The 18,699-nt window shown below is 42.3% G+C and overlaps 2 protein-coding genes across 5 annotated transcripts; one reads left to right on the plus strand and one right to left on the minus strand.

Moving 5' to 3' along the window:
- Positions 1-9: 9 nt before the first annotated feature.
- Positions 10-14,690, minus strand: alg2 (ALG2 alpha-1,3/1,6-mannosyltransferase). Of its 4 annotated transcripts, none has more exons than XM_049584320.1 (5): positions 14,672-14,690; positions 6,102-6,273; positions 5,859-5,996; positions 2,741-2,908; positions 10-1,529 (listed from the first exon to the last, which is right to left on the minus strand). In XM_049584320.1, exons 2-5 carry the CDS (start codon positions 6,270-6,272, stop codon positions 789-791), a joined length of 1,218 nt encoding a protein of 405 aa, XP_049440277.1. In that variant the 5' UTR covers position 6,273; positions 14,672-14,690; the 3' UTR covers positions 10-788. The 4 variants fall into 4 exon arrangements, with proteins under 4 accessions (XP_049440277.1, XP_049440276.1, XP_049440275.1 ...); XM_049584319.1 differs by lacking the exon at positions 14,672-14,690 and adding an exon at positions 8,308-8,600; XM_049584318.1 differs by lacking the exon at positions 14,672-14,690 and adding an exon at positions 8,289-8,600.
- Positions 8,740-12,091, plus strand: sec61b (SEC61 translocon subunit beta). Its single transcript, XM_049584326.1, has 4 exons — positions 8,740-8,885; positions 9,409-9,506; positions 10,587-10,691; positions 11,506-12,091. Exons 1-4 carry the CDS (start codon positions 8,883-8,885, stop codon positions 11,591-11,593), a joined length of 294 nt encoding a protein of 97 aa, XP_049440283.1. The 5' UTR covers positions 8,740-8,882; the 3' UTR covers positions 11,594-12,091.
- Positions 14,691-18,699: the final 4,009 nt, after the last annotated feature.

Consider the following 18,699-nt stretch of genomic DNA (forward strand, 5'->3'; position numbering starts at 1 on the left):
TCAGGAAAGTATGTGTCCTCTTGTTTATTAAGACTTCAGGAATGTCAATAAGAGCATTTCTATACAGTAGGAGGGCTGAGGAGGCCAGCGCGCAGACACAATGACCTTCTGCTATTCTCCTTGTTGATAATGACCCAGACAAAGCCACACTGCCCATCAACCAGACCTCTATTAAAGCCAAACACTCTCTATCATCTACTAATAACCTCCACACTGCAGCAAGAGTCATGAACAGGCCAGCGTCTTCTGAATGCGAGAGGGGGAACAAAGCTCTGGGCGGACAGGAAGTAGTGGAAAGCCTCCTGTTTATTGATCTGGCCGGCAGCGGCACATGGTGGTAACTACATTCTTCTTCTTCATTCCGAAAACACACAAAGACAAAGACTACTGTTGCAAAGTAACAGGAAAAAAAAAAAATAGACAGTGCAAAACATTTCACTCTAACAATCAATCCTTTCGGTGCGCTCATTTGCTAGGCTCTGGGTTGCAGCGTTGCTACACACACACACACACACATTATTACACACACACATACACACTTGGAGGTGTGGTATTTTTCCAGAGATAGGGTATGTAAACTCGTTACTCTTTTCTTAATTGGTATAGAGATTCCGTCCTTTTTTTCCTCTCAGCAACCCCTCCAGGGGAATGCTGATTGATTGTCCTCTGAGTCCTCATAACACCCCCACTGCCTCCCTGCACACACACACTGCGGTCCCCAGTCGTCCACAGACAATCCACAGTTTGGTAGAGGGTCATTTTTCCACCTGCCTCCTCCAGCTTTCACATCACTCGCTTAGCCTGACAATGTACCCATACAGCTGGTCTGAGAAGGCCTGAAGAGAGAATTTATCTTGTACCCTCCTCCTCCCAGCTTGTCCCATGTCCCTGCGGAGCTGCGGTTCCTTCACGAGCCTCTCCATGGCCTTAGAGAAGGCGTCTGCCGTGGGCTCGCACAGGAAGCCCGTCTCCCCGTCTGCCACGCTCTCCAGGGGGCCCCCGGAGTTCACCGCGATAACAGGGCAGCAGCAGTACATTGCCTCTACGGGAACTATCCCAAAATGCTCTCTGCTCGGGGTGTAGAGCACAGCTGCGCTGCCCCGCAGCAGGGCCACCTTCAGTGAGTCAGAGGGGGAGCGCAGGAAAGTGACACAGTCCTCTATGTGGATCTGTGCTGCTAGTTCTTTCAGCTCAGTATAATGTTGAACATTCTCAGTAACTCGGTCATCGTAGCCCCCCGCCACCACCAGGTGAATACCTGCTCTCTGGCTGGGAGGAAGGCTGCTCCTCAGGACTGCGAGAGCCTCCAGAGCCAGCCCCAGATTCTTCTTCCTCTCGTATCGGTTAAGAGAGAGAAACAGGCAGGAGGTTCCCTCAGGGAGCAGCCCTTCCAGGCCCTGTGCTTCACTGGACTGCTGGTCAAAGGTACCCGTGTTGAGGGAAGGATAGAGGACGTCTGTCTGGACTCCTGTTAGACCACGAAAGGTCTCTCTGAAGATGCCTGCGGTGAACTGGCTGTTTACCACAATCTAAGAGGAAGTACAGAGAGATTAGTTTGTAAGGATCTCACATATGGAGCAGGCATTTTAATTTGCTATGAGTAGGATGACAGCCCGCGGTCTTTGGTTATCCCAAAGTCTAGACTAAAATCAAAATGTCATTTTCTTTTCTACCAGAGCCCTGAGCTTTTACGTCAGCTTGCCTGCAGAGATCAGGCTGTATCACATTTTAAATAATCACTTTAGTTTGTACAAGCTGTTAAAATTAATACACCTTATATTTTGATTTATTCTATTACACAGTAGTTTCAGCAGCATCAAAAGCCAAACTCAGTCAGGAGGTGAAACTTCACTTCTCTTAACCTGTTAAACAACATCCAGGTGAGATAAATATTTCTGAGTAAACAAACTGTTTCCAAACTTCAAACACTGAGCTTTAAAAGCTTTTTTTTTTTTTACTGTTTTTTTCTCCTTGAAGGAAGCCTTTAACAGGTAAATATATAGTTAATCCTATGCATGATCTATACCTATGTTGCTATAAACCCCAGAAAAATGGGGATTTGTTTATTTTCATTATATTCAGGAGTAGTGTGTAGAGTTTAGTGGCATCTAGCAGTGAGGGCTGCAGATTGTAACCAGCTGAAACCAGCCAAGTGTGAACTCCTGCTAAGGATTCCTTAAGTGTTCATAGTTTAAGGGGTTTGTACTGGGAGCTGAATCATCAACAGAGGTCTCTTCCTCTGCACCTGTTCCCTCTGTAGATATAAATGGCTTATTCTAAAGGTAACAAAAACTTTCAGGTGATCAAACACTAAAGAAAATACTAATATATCCCCCTCAATCCTACACACTGGACCTTTAATTCACTTAGGAAGTGAAGAGGAGGAAGATTCTCCTTTAGACTCAGCCTGAAATCTGGCCATTCCCAAAATCTGTGAACAAATTGACACGGCATGTTCTATGAGGGTCGTTAAAACCCTCAGGTCACATCATAAGCATCTTCTGAAAATCACATACATCTACTTCAGTTTGTTTCATTAATATATAACTTTATATATGACATGTCTGGTATTTTTGTACTGTACTTATGTGTATTTTCTTTACATCATTTTCTACCACCATGCTATTTAAATTTTCCTTCCGGATAAAACAAAATTGTAACAGTGACACAGTCCTGCCCTGCAATCAGACCATCACACCTGACAGAACGATGCAGCCTTCAGTCCTCAGCCGTTACGTACCATATCAGCCATGCCAGTGGTGCGTTCCTCCAGCCAGTCGATGGGAGCGCGATAAAGCTTCTTCAGGGCCGACTTCCTCTGGGTCAGCAGCTGGTCTGGGAAGTGACAGTAAAACAAAACCTTCTTCCTGCGACGGGACAGTCGCAGTACCGGGATACACACTGACACCTGGGGTGGAATGAAAGGGGTACAAAACAAAAATGTAAACCTTATACACCCTCACATTAAAGAAAGTCAGTGTTTTTCTGATGCCGCTTGTCACAGAGGGGCTGCTAACTACGGTGGCTGATGTGAAAACACAAATGGCCCTATCAAGAGCCAGTGTTTGGTTTGTCCACGCTGGGTAACTGTAGACACAACATGAGGCCCGTTTCCACCGCAGGAACTTTGGGGTAATTTTATGGGGCCGGGGCCGTTGGTGCGTGTCTCCACTGCAGGAACCACCCCCGAAGGACAGAGTTGTGGAACTTTTACGGGGGCTAAACAAGTCCCTGCCTCGGAGTAGGTATTCAGAATGGCCCGAGAGACTCCTGGCTGGGACATGGGGATTACTTGGTGCTAACTGGATATACTCAAGGCGGGATGTGACGTTTTGTAATTACTATGGTTATCGTAGATTAGCTGGGCTAACCGTTAGCTGTTAGCCATTAGCGGTGTCTGTAGTAACTCAGTAAGTCAATTAGGGCTGCCACTAACGATTATTTTCATTGTCGACTAATCTGTCGATTATTTCTTCGATTAGTTGACTAATCATTTTATCGAAAAATGTGTTAAAATTTTGAAAAATGTTGGTCTGTCTCGCCCAAATCCCAAAATTACGTCATCTAATGTCTTGTTTCGTACTCACGCCAAAGGGTTTTAGTTCACCGTCATGGGAGAGTGTGTAAAGCTGCCAATATCTTAACGTAAGAAGCTGCAATAAGAGTATTTTTGGGTACTTTTATAGTACTTTTCTATGAAAAATGACTCAAACCGATTAGTCGACTACTAAAATAGTCACCGATTATTTTAATAGTCGATTAGTCATCAATTAGTCGACTAATCGTGGCAGCCCTAAACTCAATCTACGGTCCATGAAAAAAAATATATTTTCCAGTGGATATACATGTTACATATGTTACAACATGATTGAGCTAGCAAAACAGTTTTGTGTTGCTATGTGTGGTATTTATTCAGTTTTGGGAAATCACGCTGTCTAGAAAGCATCAGTGGCTGCCGCTGACAGGAACAGCTAACAGCAGCAGCAAAGCTAACATCAGGATGTCATCTGTTAAAAGCCTCCCGTTGTCGGATACGACATGAAACTACTCCAGTTTGCTCAATCATGTTGTAACTAAGACATCCGCTGGAAAAATATTTTTTTTCACGGACCATTTATTGAGTTATTGAGTTAATACAGGCACCGCTAACGGCTAACAGCTAACTACGTCCCTATGCCCCTACGTCGCCCCGGTCAAAATGGTCGCGCAACGATTACGTCACATCCAGAGCCCGATAACTTTACAGGAACCTTCCTCGTACTCCGCTCTCTCAGTGGAGACACGGCGGTTGAGAGGGCCGGGCGAGAGGACGTTCCTGTAGTAACTCCTACCCCCCAAATAGTACCAGGAACTTCTTCAGTGGAAACGGGCCTATGGTGTACTCCATGGACAAGGACCAGAGGCCTGTACTACGAAGCCAGTTCAACTTACCAAGGTTATCTAGCTTGACTAACCCGTCACATTGGCCGTCTGGATAACCGGTACTACAAAGCTGGTCATCAACTAGTTCAGTTCATGTGAGACAGGCGGGGGCGTTAATTACAAGCAACATCATCAGAACCATTAATAAAGGAGGCTGCTTCATATCATATGAGATGAAACAGTACTGAAGGTGTCTGTGACTGTAAAACAGTAAAATGTTAGTGGCGTGGAATGTAAATGATACCCTGTGATCTTATAATGGAAATGTAGACATATTGGAAATACTAACCATAAAATCACCGTCGGCCGAGACTTTAAGTATGTGTAGGTATCACTTGGCTACATGTGACGTTAATATAGAGTATTTTTTGCTCTTTAGTTGCACGATGAAGAAACTACTCTGAATATGTCACATAAAACACTTTAAAGTAACATCAGACTGTTTCTGCTGCTGAAGTAAAGGGTGGAAAAGTAGTTATGACTGATGAGGTCTATCTGACCCAAATGTGGCAAACAACGAAATGATTCAACTGACCTATAACAGCATGTAGGCTCCTTTTTTTTTTTACCTGAGACTCCAGACTTTCATTCATGGATACTTTTTTCTTTCAGTGATCTGATTGGTCAGAGGTCGGGTGTTGACAGGCTGTGATCACAACATAACCTGCTCCGGAGCAGATTGGCTGTTCAGCGTAAGTTGCCATGGTAAATAGAGAACCAGCTTCGTGGAACGCAGAGTTAACCCTGAAGTTACCTTGCTAACTCCAAATCCTGCTTCGTAGCACAGGCCTCAGCTCCCTATGTAGGTATAAACAGCTCATTCTAAGGTAACGAAAACACTGTTTTTATTTTCAGGTGATTATACACTACAGAAAGCATGCTGACTGCATTCCGTTTCTGCCAATATATCCCTCTAAATCCTTCACACTAGACCTTTAAATCATAAAGAATGTATTAGTCAATATTAAGATTAGAAATGTATGACATAGGCTAACATTTGGTAATACAAACTGACTGACTGAGTAAACAATCTAACCACAAATAAAGACAAATACTGTCTGTAAAAGCTCTTTGACCTTTGCAAGACATGTTTTGCTTGACTGCGGTTTTATTCATTTAAGAAGTGGTGTTTCTTCTGCCGTTGCACTGGAAGTCATTCTGAATAATGAGTTTTCTCTGTCCTGCAATTATGTGTGAGAGAAAGGTGTCACTTGTGCGTATTTGTGTGGAAGGCAAAACAGTAGAAAATAAGCAAGGGAGTGTCTGCTTCATGGAATAGTAAAAGGGCGTGACACAAAAATGGAGATGGGCCCCCTGTAAACAATGGAAGCTATTCTCTGAGCATCAGAGACAGTTACAAGATACAGAAGGCTCACAGGGACTCAAGTGAGTGATGACCAAACATAGATAGTTAGTTCCTGTATGACATGGCTCACCTGATCACAGAAGACGACATCGTACTCCACCCCGCTGAGAAAGACCAGGTAGAGGGCCACGTAGATCATCCTCAGGTAGGCACAGAGGGCATGCAGGTAGCCAAACACGCTGGTGGGAAGCCAGTCACCCACACATACCTATTACATGAGTAACAGAAACATTGTGTGCGTGTCTTCTGAATTTTGTCTTTGTTGTGTGTATGTGAGGGACAGTATTATACAGTCAGGTGCATGTTAACGTACCACAGGCAGCTCTGGGTCAAGGGTCTCAGAGAAGCAGTGTGTTGGGTCGTAATGGGCTGTCCATATCTGCACGCTACATCCTTTAGACTTCAGAGCGACAGCAGCATCGACCACCAGTCGCTCTGCTCCACCAATACCAAGGTCTGGATGGAGGAACACCACCCGCGCCATCCTGCACACAAGAATGTATAAAGTTCAAACCCAAACTCTAATATCTTTTCCTACAAGACAACAATGGTTTGAAGACGAGTTTAAGTTTACAACATACATCGCTGTATCATGTAGAATGACAGATGAGCACATAGAGCCTGTAGACAGTGCTAATAATCCCAAAATCAGAAGTACAAACATGTAAAGAAAGTGACTGCTTTAACCCAACACACATCACAGAGTAAATTCATTTTTAATGGCTTTCAAATAATCTAAAACTTCATAACAGCAAAAGCAAACAACTCTGTCCAACACAAGTAACCAGAGATTTATGAGTCCACTCTCTCATGGCAGTGAGAGAAACTTTTCACTGCTGCACTGTTGACAAAAGTCAAGGAATGGTTCTTGTGGTTTTATAGCATAACTGAAATCCTAACATTTAACCTCTGAAGCACGACTGTGTCACAGAAACTGTACCTACTAAAGATCAACCAATTATCGCCTGCAATATTCAGCATTTTTATGATTACTGTAACTGTTACTTTTTTCATTTGATAGCCGATAATGTAAATTAATCGTAAAATTTGCAACTTTGGCTCTGATGTAGCGGCATCTCTCTGTCTGCAGAATCCACTCTGTTGTCCCGCCCACAGTACTATCTGATTGTGCTTCAACACTGAAGGCAGTCATGCCACAGACTGAGACGAACACAGAGTGGAGCTGCTCCTGTTAGATAGAGGAGCTGTGTGTCAAACATAAGACATCAGATATTACTCGACAAGTTAAACATCACAGTTCAATATGATGCAGATGCAAAAATACCCAGTGCTTCTGCTGGTAACATTCCTCCATTAGTCTAATAGGAGTTACTGGATGAAACCTAAGTTGAATAGGTGCTGCAAGGACAGGAAGAGGGAGTGAGACTGCCCAAGGATACAGCCAAACCAACAACAGTTGATTACTGACATTACTGATTTTTGACACACCAGATGATGTAAAGCAGACTAGCTACTGCATACTCAACCTACAATGGACCCGTTTGTATTTTCTAATTTTGCACCTTTGTTTAATGTTGTCGCTATTTAACCATGTTGTATTTGTGTTGTAGGTGTGTTAGCTGAATCAATCAAACTTAGTTACACTTCACTGACTCTTAAAACATAGTCACCCAACTGCCAACTAGCATTTTTGAGGTGTAGCCTAAAAGCAGAGTATAATACATATGAACACCAGGGAAGGCAGACTGCAATACATGCAAACATGGCTTTATCGGAATCGGCCAAAATGCTTTTAATTAATTGCACAATGAATGAATATTACATACATTATCATATATTGAATTTCATGTCTCCATCTGCTGGTGGGCCATCACAATAAGAGTATGCCTACATAATATGATGCTGATTCCACTACAGAAGAGACTTCATGATCACTAAAATTATGTAGGGAAAAAAGTAGATACGTCAATATCGGTATCGGTTATCGGCCAAATAAGTCGTTACATATCGGCACATCGGATAACGGCAAAAAAAAAATCAAATATCATGCATCTGTAACTTCAGCAAGAGTTGTGTTTGAGTTGTGGAGTTTGTGTTTTCCCGAATTTTGAGACAAGGGTTTCCATTTTATACAGCAAAAGCCCCAAATATCGGTTATCAGTCTTTCTGATAACTAATAATCTGTATCGGAATCGGCTCTGAAATAACATATTGATCGACCCCTTGACTGCAAACCATTGTGACTATCATCTTGTCCCAAAGTGCTCTGCCATTTACTTTTAGCTGGCACTGGATCTGCGGATAAGAAGTCAAGCTGAAAACAAGAACAGACATGACACTTCTAATTAAAACAACAGTTTGACTTTAAAAGTTATCCTCCCTGTTTTTAACGCTAGCTAACTACCAGAGTGATAACAGTTTGGAAGCTAGCCCATGTAGCTAGTGAAATTACGACCCGTTTTAACTTAATGTGTAGCTGTCTTTGTAGCTAAACATAAATATATCTCCGTACCATCTTCTTATAACGCATTAATGTTACCTTTGGATGTTTTCACTACCTTGTCCGAGTTTGTAAACCCGTGATTATGCTCGTACAGACGCCCGTTGCAGCGTGTACAGCTGTCACGAAACTCTACCGTTCGGACGCCATGTTGGCTCAAATCATCTGTCGCGCTCAGGCTGATCGTGCTCCGTGTTTGAGCCACAATGGCGCCTGTTTCTTCAACGTAACGGGTTCAACGCTTCCTGTGAGACACGTCTCCCTCTCAAACAAAGCGGACCAAATATCTGCCTTTGAATTAAAGTACAAGTAAAGATATTAATTCAAGTTTTTAAAAATACTGTGGGTTTTCTAATTATGTTTTATTACACGGACACAAAAATAAGCCCCTAAGACAATGTTTGTTACGTGTCTTTTGTGGTGAATGCGATCAGCCGGTCAGGCTTCTGCTCGGTCTCCTGCGCTGGTCTTGTGTTTCGCAGTCGTGTCCTTTTTAGACAATCGTCAGCTTTCTGAGATCTCCTCTCAAGTTTTGACCAATTCACACACCGACTGTCTGCTGTTCATTTGACGTGGACATCAGCTTGAAGACGGGCTCAGGGTTTCAGCTCACATCGGGACAAATAAAACAAAATGGTAAGACTATCTGCTCCATCTCAAACACTTACCAGCGTTGAAGCTAACGAGCTCTACTGCACTCATTTAACGGTAGACATGAGCTAACGTTTTGCTGTCTGCTAGCTAGCATGCTAGCGTTAGCTCGTCATATGTGGACGTGGCTCTCTTTTAGCTAGTCAAACAGTACCAAAACCTATATGTAAAGCTGGCACAGCATTAGAAGAATGAATTATACATGTTCCTGAACATATTTGGGTGAGACTACATGTTACAACTAGAAGCTGAAAGCAATTAACAGTGTGGATTTGTAGTCAAGGCCTTTTCCATTAGTCTGTAACATAAAAAAATAGTATAAAGATAATAATCAAAATGAAAGTTTTCAATCATTACTATCAAAGCTATTTTAATGTAATAGGTTAGTTTTAGCTGTGAAAGTGTTTGGAAGTGTGTGTGCATGTACAGGTGAGTGTCATTGATTAGACAGCTGTCAGAAAGAGATGAATCCTATTCATGTGTACTAACTCTTGTGTCTTTACTTCAGCCTGGACCAGCAGCAAGTGCAACCAATGTTGGGGCATCAAGCCGATCCCCAAGTAAAACAGTGGCTCCCCGAGCAGCAGGCTCCACAGTCAGACAGAGGTACACACACACACAGTCCACCAAACTTTTACCTCTTCTCTTTATCCAGTAAAAAGATGTGTAAAGTCTTTGTAGGTGCATAATAACTGCAGTTATATAATGAATGAAAATTCTTCCAGGTAGGAATTATTTGACAAGTGTAAAATTGATGTGAATATTTTGCCACAGTCGTCCCAGTCGACAGATTACAACCAATTTGAACATCTGTTTTAGTCGGACTTGTTGCAGGGCAGCTTCCCGACCACATCATCATTACATTAGGGAATATCTTTTGGTAGTGTACCCCTTCAGTAGAGCTCAGAGACAAGAAGCACCCAAAGTTATTGATTGTACATCAAGACACTTTCTATTTTTTCCATTCATTTATCAAATATCTGTATGTTTGCCACCGCTGTGAAAAAGTAGCCATTGAAGACACCACATGAAACATGAGCGATAAGTTACGTGGTCGTCTCGTCCTGCACGCGTTCTCTGTAATTATTTCCCAAACACCCCCAGCTTTGACCCCCACCTGCCCGTGTCATCACACTGTAAAGAGTGATTGATGATTTTCAGATAGTCCGTCCCGTTATTTTTTGTGTGCTCTGTGTAGATTAGAGCGGCAGATAGATGTTGTGAGGTGGGCTTAATCAGTGTGTAATCAGAGGCTCGCTGTTGCCTCTCTCATTATTACCCATTACTATCGCCCGCTTCATTACCTCATTAACCTCCGTTTAATCTCATCACACGAGTGAAGCGACCATGAATCACTCCGCTCTTTCATCAGCAGCTACGGTGTTTAGTTACAATCTGAATACAGTGTGTAATGGAATTGACTATGATGGTATTTGATCAAAATGTTTGGTTTAAAGAAATGATGAGATGGATTAAAGTGGTCAGACTTTCACAAAGGTGTGTCTGTTTGTTCTGTCTTTGAGTACTTTGTAACATGATAATTACTACAGAGGAAAAAGCAGTATTTAATGAGGCATTTTAACAGTTTAAAATCAAATTAGTTGTCATGTAAAGCCTTTGATAATGGCTTATATTGAACCACTCAAACAGTGTTGATATATTCTTGACTTTGTGTGTGTTCCACAGGAAAGCAACCAGCAGCGGTACACGCAGCGGTGGCAGGACCACAGGATCGGCAGGCACCGGTGGCATGTGGCGCTTCTACACAGAAGACTCGCCAGGCCTCAAAGTGTAAGTGTAGTTTATAAAAGCAGAACACGGAAAGACACACACACACACACACACACACACACACTCGCAAACAAATTTAGCCTCTGACATTTTTAACTTCCAAATACGTACTAATTCTCAGGATTTCCGACCCTTGCGATCATTAGTGTTATATATGCTTATCAGGTAGAGTCGGGGGAAATGTTTAATGGCAGGAAATTGGGTAGACGTGCCTCCGTGGTAAAACAAATCATCTCTGAGCGGTGGATCTGCTTGATTTAAGTGTGTGTCTCTATATACACACACAATTATGTGTGTTGGGAAAGCACACTTTTTAGAAAACTCTCAAACTCATAAACTTCTATTCTGCAGCGCCTAATATTAGAGGAGGCGTCCTGTCTCCTGGCCATAGCTGGCTATGGTTGATCGATGGTGCTGTGGTGGTTATTGAGTGCGTCTCTTCAGCAGTCGAAGGAGGGCAGACTCGCCATACAGTGCTGTGTATCGAGTGCGTGTTTGTTCCTGCGTTAGACGCCAGCCTCAAAGCTTCATTAAAGGATGCACTCTGAAAGGTCAACTCAATTACAGCCTTCTGACAGGGAGAGGAGGGGGCCGCTGAGGAGACGGTTGGCATGGCAATGCTGCTACTTAGCGATGCGCCCCTCCACCCCACCCCCCACTCAGTCCCTCCTTCAGAGATGAGAGCCCCTCCTTGTTTCCTAAGCTCATCAATAAAATCAGCCACTCCACTAAGGTTCTCGCTCTGGTTGGGGTTAGAGCAAATGATGGGATTTTGTGTGTGTGTGTTTTCATCAGCATCTCTTTGTTGTGACAGCGGGCCGGTGCCGGTGCTGGTGATGAGTCTGCTTTTCATCGCTTCAGTCTTCATGCTGCACATCTGGGGGAAGTACACCCGCTCTTAAACTCCGCCTGACGACCCCTGACCCTGCGCCTCGGCTTCTTAATGTATTGGACCTGGACCAAACAACAAATGAACAACAACCTTTCTCCCCTGGTTCCCTCTGCACTATCACTACAACACACAGACATGTTTTTTTTTTTTTTTTTTACGCAGCCGTTTCAGTACATGATCTTTACCTGCACCGATGTTGGTGTCCAACCTGTTGCTTTTGCCCCTCCTAAGTTTTTAAGATCTGGTGGGGTGAACTGGAGGAAGCCATGCTAGCCCACCTCAGATGTAATGTCTGTGTGTGTATGTGGCCGTCTCTCCAAGCAGCAGCAGCAGCAGCAGCAGTATGCACCCACCACTGCTGCGTGAAGGTTCAGTGCAGTGCTCACGGACATTGTTGTTTTCAGGCCCCAGCAAACATTTCTTCTTGTAGCCTGAATTGCTTTTTTTTTGTGAACAGGATTTGTACAAATGTAATTGTAATATTGTACAATAAAAAAGTAAAAATCAATGTGTGTGTTGAATTTCAGCCTCACGTGTCTGGTGTGTGTGATGTAATGTATGACTGAGGTTTAGTCATAACTCACTAAGTAATCAATATTATTTTTAAGTTGTTCAGTCTTGAATGGCTCACAATTCTGCGTGTATGCTCATTGTGTAATTAACCTGAGTTGTCTTAATCCTATGATTCAACAAGCTTACACACACACACACACACACACACACACACACACACATACTTGATGGCATCTTATTTGCATGAGCAGAAAAGCCCAGACTTATCTTAGTGCAGCAGCTTTAAAGGAATACTTCACCCCATAGTGACCATGTGTATATCAGTTAGTCTCTGCGTATTACGAGGAATTTGTGAAGAAAGAATTGGTGAACGAAGAATCCAAAAAAGGCTAACATTTTTCATGAATTAAATTTGTTGGGGACTACGTTTAACAACAGCAAATCTTAAAATTTATATGCTCACGCAGTATAATACAGGTCTCATTTATCCAGTCGTATGCTCAGTACTTCCCAAACAGCCATTTTTGCTAAAAAAAATTACAATTTAAAACAGCAGAAACCGCATGACCGAGAAGTGTTCCTGGGCATGCAGAGCTTACACACACACACACACACACATGCTCAGGATGCAAGAGTGTGCTACTTGTTGATGGAGGGGTTTTATATTGTAACATTTTGAACGATATAATCCAAGTCTCATTTATCCAGCTGTGCGCTCAGTACTTCCCAAATACGAATTTTTGCAAAATAATGTTACAATACGAAACACTTCCGCCAACAAATAGTGAGCCCTGAGGATGCCTTAGCATGCACGTGCGTATGAGCTCCACTTGAGCCGAGTTCAAACACGTGTAGCGAGGCACGCCAATCAAATTGTATTGTTTTAGCAAAAAACTATGAGTTTGAGAAGCACTGAGCAAACGACTGGATGAATAAGATTTGAATTACACTGTTTTGATACACCATAAAACTTCAATCAGTAGCCCGCACTATTACTTGCTTGAATCACTGAACTCAGCAGGCCTATATTAGGGACAGGCCTTTAATTCCTTTCACACAAAAATGTTGCTCAGCAAAGATCAGGAGACACAATCAAGTTGTTTATCTGAACGAGTATAAATACTTGTATAAAAATGAGGCTTCAAATAACACATCAATTATGTGTTATGTTATGACACTTGTTTCACGGCACCCAGCAAACTGACACACCAGTTTATTCTGTTAGAACAACATTCATAACCTGGATTAATTATGTGAAAAACACTTTTGGTTGGTGGACCCTTATAGACTAAAGTAATATAAATAACTTACCAGGTAATCGAGTAATGGACACATACACTGACTTAATGACAGTTTCAGAGGAAGGGAGTCACCATTTATTTTTCTTCATGCAGGTAAATCTGAATGACTTATGGTCTGCTCTGGTTCTCATGGTTTCAGTAAAATGAAATCATCAGAGCTAACAATGTGTAGCATGTCCATTTAACATTAGCTCAAGTGGGTAGTCAACAGTCCGGTTTCATACATCCGAAGAACTTCTATAAAAAAGACCTGCTTGGCAACCAGACCAGGCATCTAATTGAGACAGGCCTTTAATTGTCAAAATGCGTAGCTACAATGGGCTAGTAAAAGGGACTGGGCTTTTAATTTAAGTTTTATGGTAGATTTGCTGTTGTGACCCTGTTTACTTGAATTTAGGAAGATTGTTCACCCTCTGGATTCTCCGTTCACTGTAGTGGCATGACAGAAACACAGTTTTCTTCACGAATTCAGTGTAACACAGGTGAGTAACTGATAAACAAATGGTCATTTTGCAGGTGAAGTATTCCTTTAAATTGGTGTTTAACTGGATTAAAGTGTAACCATACCTCCACAGGAATTCAAAGGCATCAGCCTCCAACATGTGCCGCCTTTGGGTTTGTCTTCACCACGTGAAGCACTTTCTGTATGAGCTGTGCTATATATTAAAGTTATTGTTGATATTTAAACTCAAGGTTTGCGCAAATAAAATCACTGAAAAGAGCCTAAATGTTCTTCCATCAGGATTTTGCCCCAGAGTTTTTCAGCCTTTTCCTGAGGGGGGCGCTGCAGACTATTTTCTGAATATCACCGGCTCAGAGAATAACAACACGTAACTGTCCTCACTGAGGGACGGCATGAACACACGCTCTGTGTGCTGTTTTGTTTTAACCTATATATCATTATAATACTATGTAACATGTTTGTGTAGCCACACGTCATCTGTTTGATACTCAATCCAGACTATTTAATGTCGAGAAATTCACTGTAACTGAGTGGAAGAAAAACAAACTGATGAGAAACAGCTTCAGATTTGATGTGTCCACATTAAGTTAAACTGTGTGGAACCTTCAGAGGAATTTATGACATGATGTTTGGTATAATGCTGCGAGCTGCCGGCAGGGTGTTTTGTAGTGGTAGAAGCAGCTCTGGCCCAACCTGCATCACCAGGTTACCTGTGTTGAATATGAAACCACCAGCTGGCTTGTACTTGTGCTCCTATGTGTGTGTGTGTGTGTGTGTGTGTGTGTGTGTGTGTGTGTGTTTGAGCTTGTACCTTGTGTTAAACGTAGCATTCGAATCCTGTTCATTAATTCATTCTGTTGCTATGGCTCTGCTTTCCCACAGGCTTCCAGTGTTCGTGGCAAACTCAGGCACAACTGCCACATCACTGTCCCTGTTGTCCCCGTCCTACACACACACACACACACACACACACACACACACACACACGGACACAGAGATATGCTCACAAACTCCGCGGCCCAATTCAGGGTGGCACAACACGGCAGTGAGCCAGAATAATTCAACGTAACAATTAAATATGAAGGAGCTGTGGCGAAGCTGTCCCTCAGTGTTCAGGAGTCAAACAGGCCCAGGCAGCACGTGGAGCGCGCCACACTGCTGCAACCTGTAGTTCCAAACTCCTCTTGACACCGTCTATACAAGTCAACTCAGTGTTTCATCAAGGGGTAGAAATGAGGAAGAATTTTTAATTTCCTTACAGCTGAGAGCAGAGCGCTCGTCTTTGTGTTGTGGACAGACAGACACATCGATAACGCTCCTAAATCACTTGGCTTGTAAAATATTTTCTGATTTGATTTTTGTACTCTGGTGTTTCTCAAGTTTGTGCTTGTTGGTTTTTAAGATATGAGTGTGGGGTTTTTTGTTGCTGTTCTTACTGCCAGATTTCATCGTAAAGAATATTGGCGAAATACTGATCCTTAGAAGCTGATATCAGAGTCAGTGCAACTTAATTTGATGCACACAGACTCCCAGGAAGTGTGCCAGGCGTAAAACAAAGGAATTACAACTTAGGAGTGTTCAAATGATGCCATGGGGCCCAAAAAGACTTGTTCACATCATCTTATATTTGGTTTCTACCATTTTTTTCTCTGTTAAAGGTTTTTTTTTTTAGGGGGATTTTTTTCTTATCTGCTATCTATCGGCAAATTGTGATTTGTGATATTGCGTGTTATAAATAAAATTGAATTATATTGAAAGAGACGTCTGTGACGTCTGAGACTTTTTTTCCCTTTCAAGTTAACAGAGGGCTAACTAGACTTCCAGCTAAACCGGAAGTCTCTAGTGCGCTCGCTTTATAGGTCCAATGATGCGGAAGATCTGGGGGAAGCCAAACTTTTCTGGTGTCGTGCACCACTGAGCAACTTTCTAATGAATGAACGGGGCCTGTCTCCAACTATAGACTGCATAATAAAAATGGACGACATCATGACAGCTCCCAAAAATAAAGTCAAAACATTTCAATGGCCCCCGGTGGCAGGTTGCAGAATAGAACAGAATATATCTTTATTGTTTACCACGGGTGGAAATTTGACTTCGGCTCACCAAACACAAAAGACAACATTATAAAAGCAGACAAACAGTTAGTAAGAGAAGCAGATAGATTCATTACGAAACACTTAACACATGAAATTCTGTGGTTTCAAACTCAGTATGGGTCATAAACCCCGCCCCCTCCATGATAGCAGATAGGACAAACTAAAAGATCAAAGCACACTTCAAAAATTTCAATGTTGTTCTAATGATGCTGACATATGTCCAAGTTTGGGTTTTATTAATTAGTTGGTTAGTTACAGGTGTATGAGCAGCGACTAAATGACTAAATGACCAAATGACTAAATGACGTCACCAGCGCAAGATGGCAGTGGCCATTTCTGGGATACTTTGGCTTTTTATACAGTAGGATGACGTGAAAACACGTTTCCCATCTTTATATACAGTCTAAGCCTCCAACACTGTATCCAGTTCCCTAATACATCGATGATTACACCTCACTAAAATAGCCGTGTGTGTCCTTTAATTCTTCAGCAATCACCCACTAAACATTTTCATATAGGTGTCATAGGGGAAGCAAGAAGAGAGTTTATCTGCGTCCGTGTTAAGTTACCAGACAAGAGAAGTCTACACTTCTCTATTCTACATAAATCATCCTGAACATCCACGTGTGACGTGACGTCTGTCCCGTGGAAAGAAAGAGAGGAGTCAGACATGGGAAGAGAGAGAAACAAAAGAAGAGGAGCTTTCTTTAGAGCACTTCCTCTCTGTGTCTTCTTCACCAGAAACCCATATCCTGTGAAGAAACCACACACTTTTACAAGGGATGGTCCCTACATAGAGAAGGGTGAGCACACAGTTGTGTGCACACACATTCACACACTCGAGGAGACCTGCAAATAGGTCACATGTATTTTCTGTTCTACATAACACATGCTGCTCTGTGGTTTAGCATGGAGGAAAAGAAACTGTTGAAGTCAGTCCTCTGTAAGGCTATGTCACTCTCTCACTCATCCATCACACACGTGTTTATGCCCGGAGATGTTGCACCCTGCAGGTAAACACAGCTATCAGGATATCAGGCGCAGCAGAGGGCTTATGATTTTAAACTTCTCTTTCCTTTTCAAAGGCTGCGCAGAATATTCCTCTTTCAGAGGAGTGAGAGCGCCCAGTCATGCACACACGTGTGTCAAGTATGTGTGTGTTTTTGAGCAGATCACACGGTTGGTAAAGCGTGGAATGAATCCAGAGGCGGGTGGAATCGATTCACGCTCACCGACAAGTGAATCCTGTGGGATGTCCCAAAAACTGTTGGCTGGTTGAGGGGATGCAGGGACACATGTGACAGGTTCCACACTGTGGAATGGTATGAAGCTGTACACAGGACTGTGAGTGTGATGTGTTTAATGGTGTAATATACAAGTGCTGCCAGCAGTGGAGCTCCTTTGAGTAAATGCAGCTTTAAAGCAATGACAATTTATTTAAAGCTGGTGTAGGCAGTTTCATTTTGGCTTTATTGGGCTAAATCCCATAGTAAGATCTGAGCATATTGTAATTCAAGTGGATTGAGAGAAAACTAGATTTCTGCACCTCCTCTTGGTTCTGTTTTCAGTCTGTTCTCCAGTCAGCAGCCACAACCTAAATCAGCATGCACAAACCCCGACAGTCCTGACTCCCTGCCAGATCAGCAAACCTTCATTCTTTCATAGGTTACACCCGTTGCTGCCACCTGCTACCAGCCTGCTGTGACACCTGATGCTGTGAGGTTTAAGCCGTCCTGATTCAAGTTGCTACAGCCGCTGACTGAGGGTCCATCTCCTGAGCTGCTGCCCACTCTCTCTTCCAAGCGTGGGGAGAGAAGGGGCTGAGCGGATGAGCTGGGCGCAACTGGACAATAAAATAAGATTAAATAAATCAGTGTATGGGAAACACTGGGTTACTGTATGAGGCGCGCGCGTGGTGGGAGGGGCTTAAGACAGAGAGGAGGGCTGCAGGTGGAGGGTGTAATTTCAAATTCTGCCGTTATTTTTGGTCCTTTTCCACATTTCTGCCTACCACAGCTTTGAATAAAAAAAATGTACATTGAAACGTACATAAAAGCACACAATAAAAAACGTACATTGTTTAGTTTAGTCTCAAAAGTAAAAGTACTTAAGTTCCCTTTCAAAGTATTATTATGTTACTGTTAATGTGTAATAAGTGTCTAATGTTGTTGTCCATGTAATGGTAAAACAGATCATTTTATACACCATATGAAAAGCTTAATCCATCAAATAATGCATATTTAATGAGTTTATTGTATGTTTTTCTTGGATAACTGTTTGCTGCAGAAGCAAAGTAACTACAATGATCACATTAATGTAGTCGAGTGAAATCAGGAGAACTCTTTTCCTTTATTTTGACTGTGCTTTTAATTGTCAAATTATAAAGTTGCATTAAACACTTTTGCTTTTTGCAAAAAGTAATAATTAACCTTTTAATGCAAAATGGCTTTTACATAGTTGTGTATTTATGCACCATATTTTTATTGCTTTTGTTGCAAATTGTTCTTTTGTATTCTTTACTATGTTGCATACATGTGTTACTCTACTTCTACTTGCTCACTCTCTAAACCTATATTATTATAGTGACTCAATATACTTCCAAAGTACAGTAACTGAATACATTTACATAGTTTATCTGTTACTGTCCACCTCTGATATTCAGAACATTGAAGGAAGGTTCACAGCATATCATACATGTTTAAGTCTTTTACATTCTCCGTGATGTATGTCAATGTGTGTTCAT

This window comes from Epinephelus fuscoguttatus, linkage group LG8 (genome assembly GCF_011397635.1).
Source record: "Epinephelus fuscoguttatus linkage group LG8, E.fuscoguttatus.final_Chr_v1".
Classification (NCBI taxonomy): Eukaryota; Metazoa; Chordata; class Actinopteri; order Perciformes; family Serranidae; genus Epinephelus; species Epinephelus fuscoguttatus.

Coding starts and splice junctions, on each gene's coding strand:
- alg2 (XM_049584317.1), bottom strand. Junction 2,909..5,858: donor ATGTCGTCTTCTGTGATCAG/GTGAGCCATGTC, acceptor ATTCCACCCCAG/GTGTCAGTGTGTATCCCGGT. Junction 1,530..2,740: donor CCACTGGCATGGCTGATATG/GTACGTAACGGC, acceptor ACTTCCTCTTAG/ATTGTGGTAAACAGCCAGTT.
- sec61b (XM_049584326.1), top strand. Junction 9,507..10,586: donor GGCTCCACAGTCAGACAGAG/GTACACACACAC, acceptor TGTGTTCCACAG/GAAAGCAACCAGCAGCGGTA. Junction 10,692..11,505: donor GACTCGCCAGGCCTCAAAGT/GTAAGTGTAGTT, acceptor TTGTTGTGACAG/CGGGCCGGTGCCGGTGCTGG.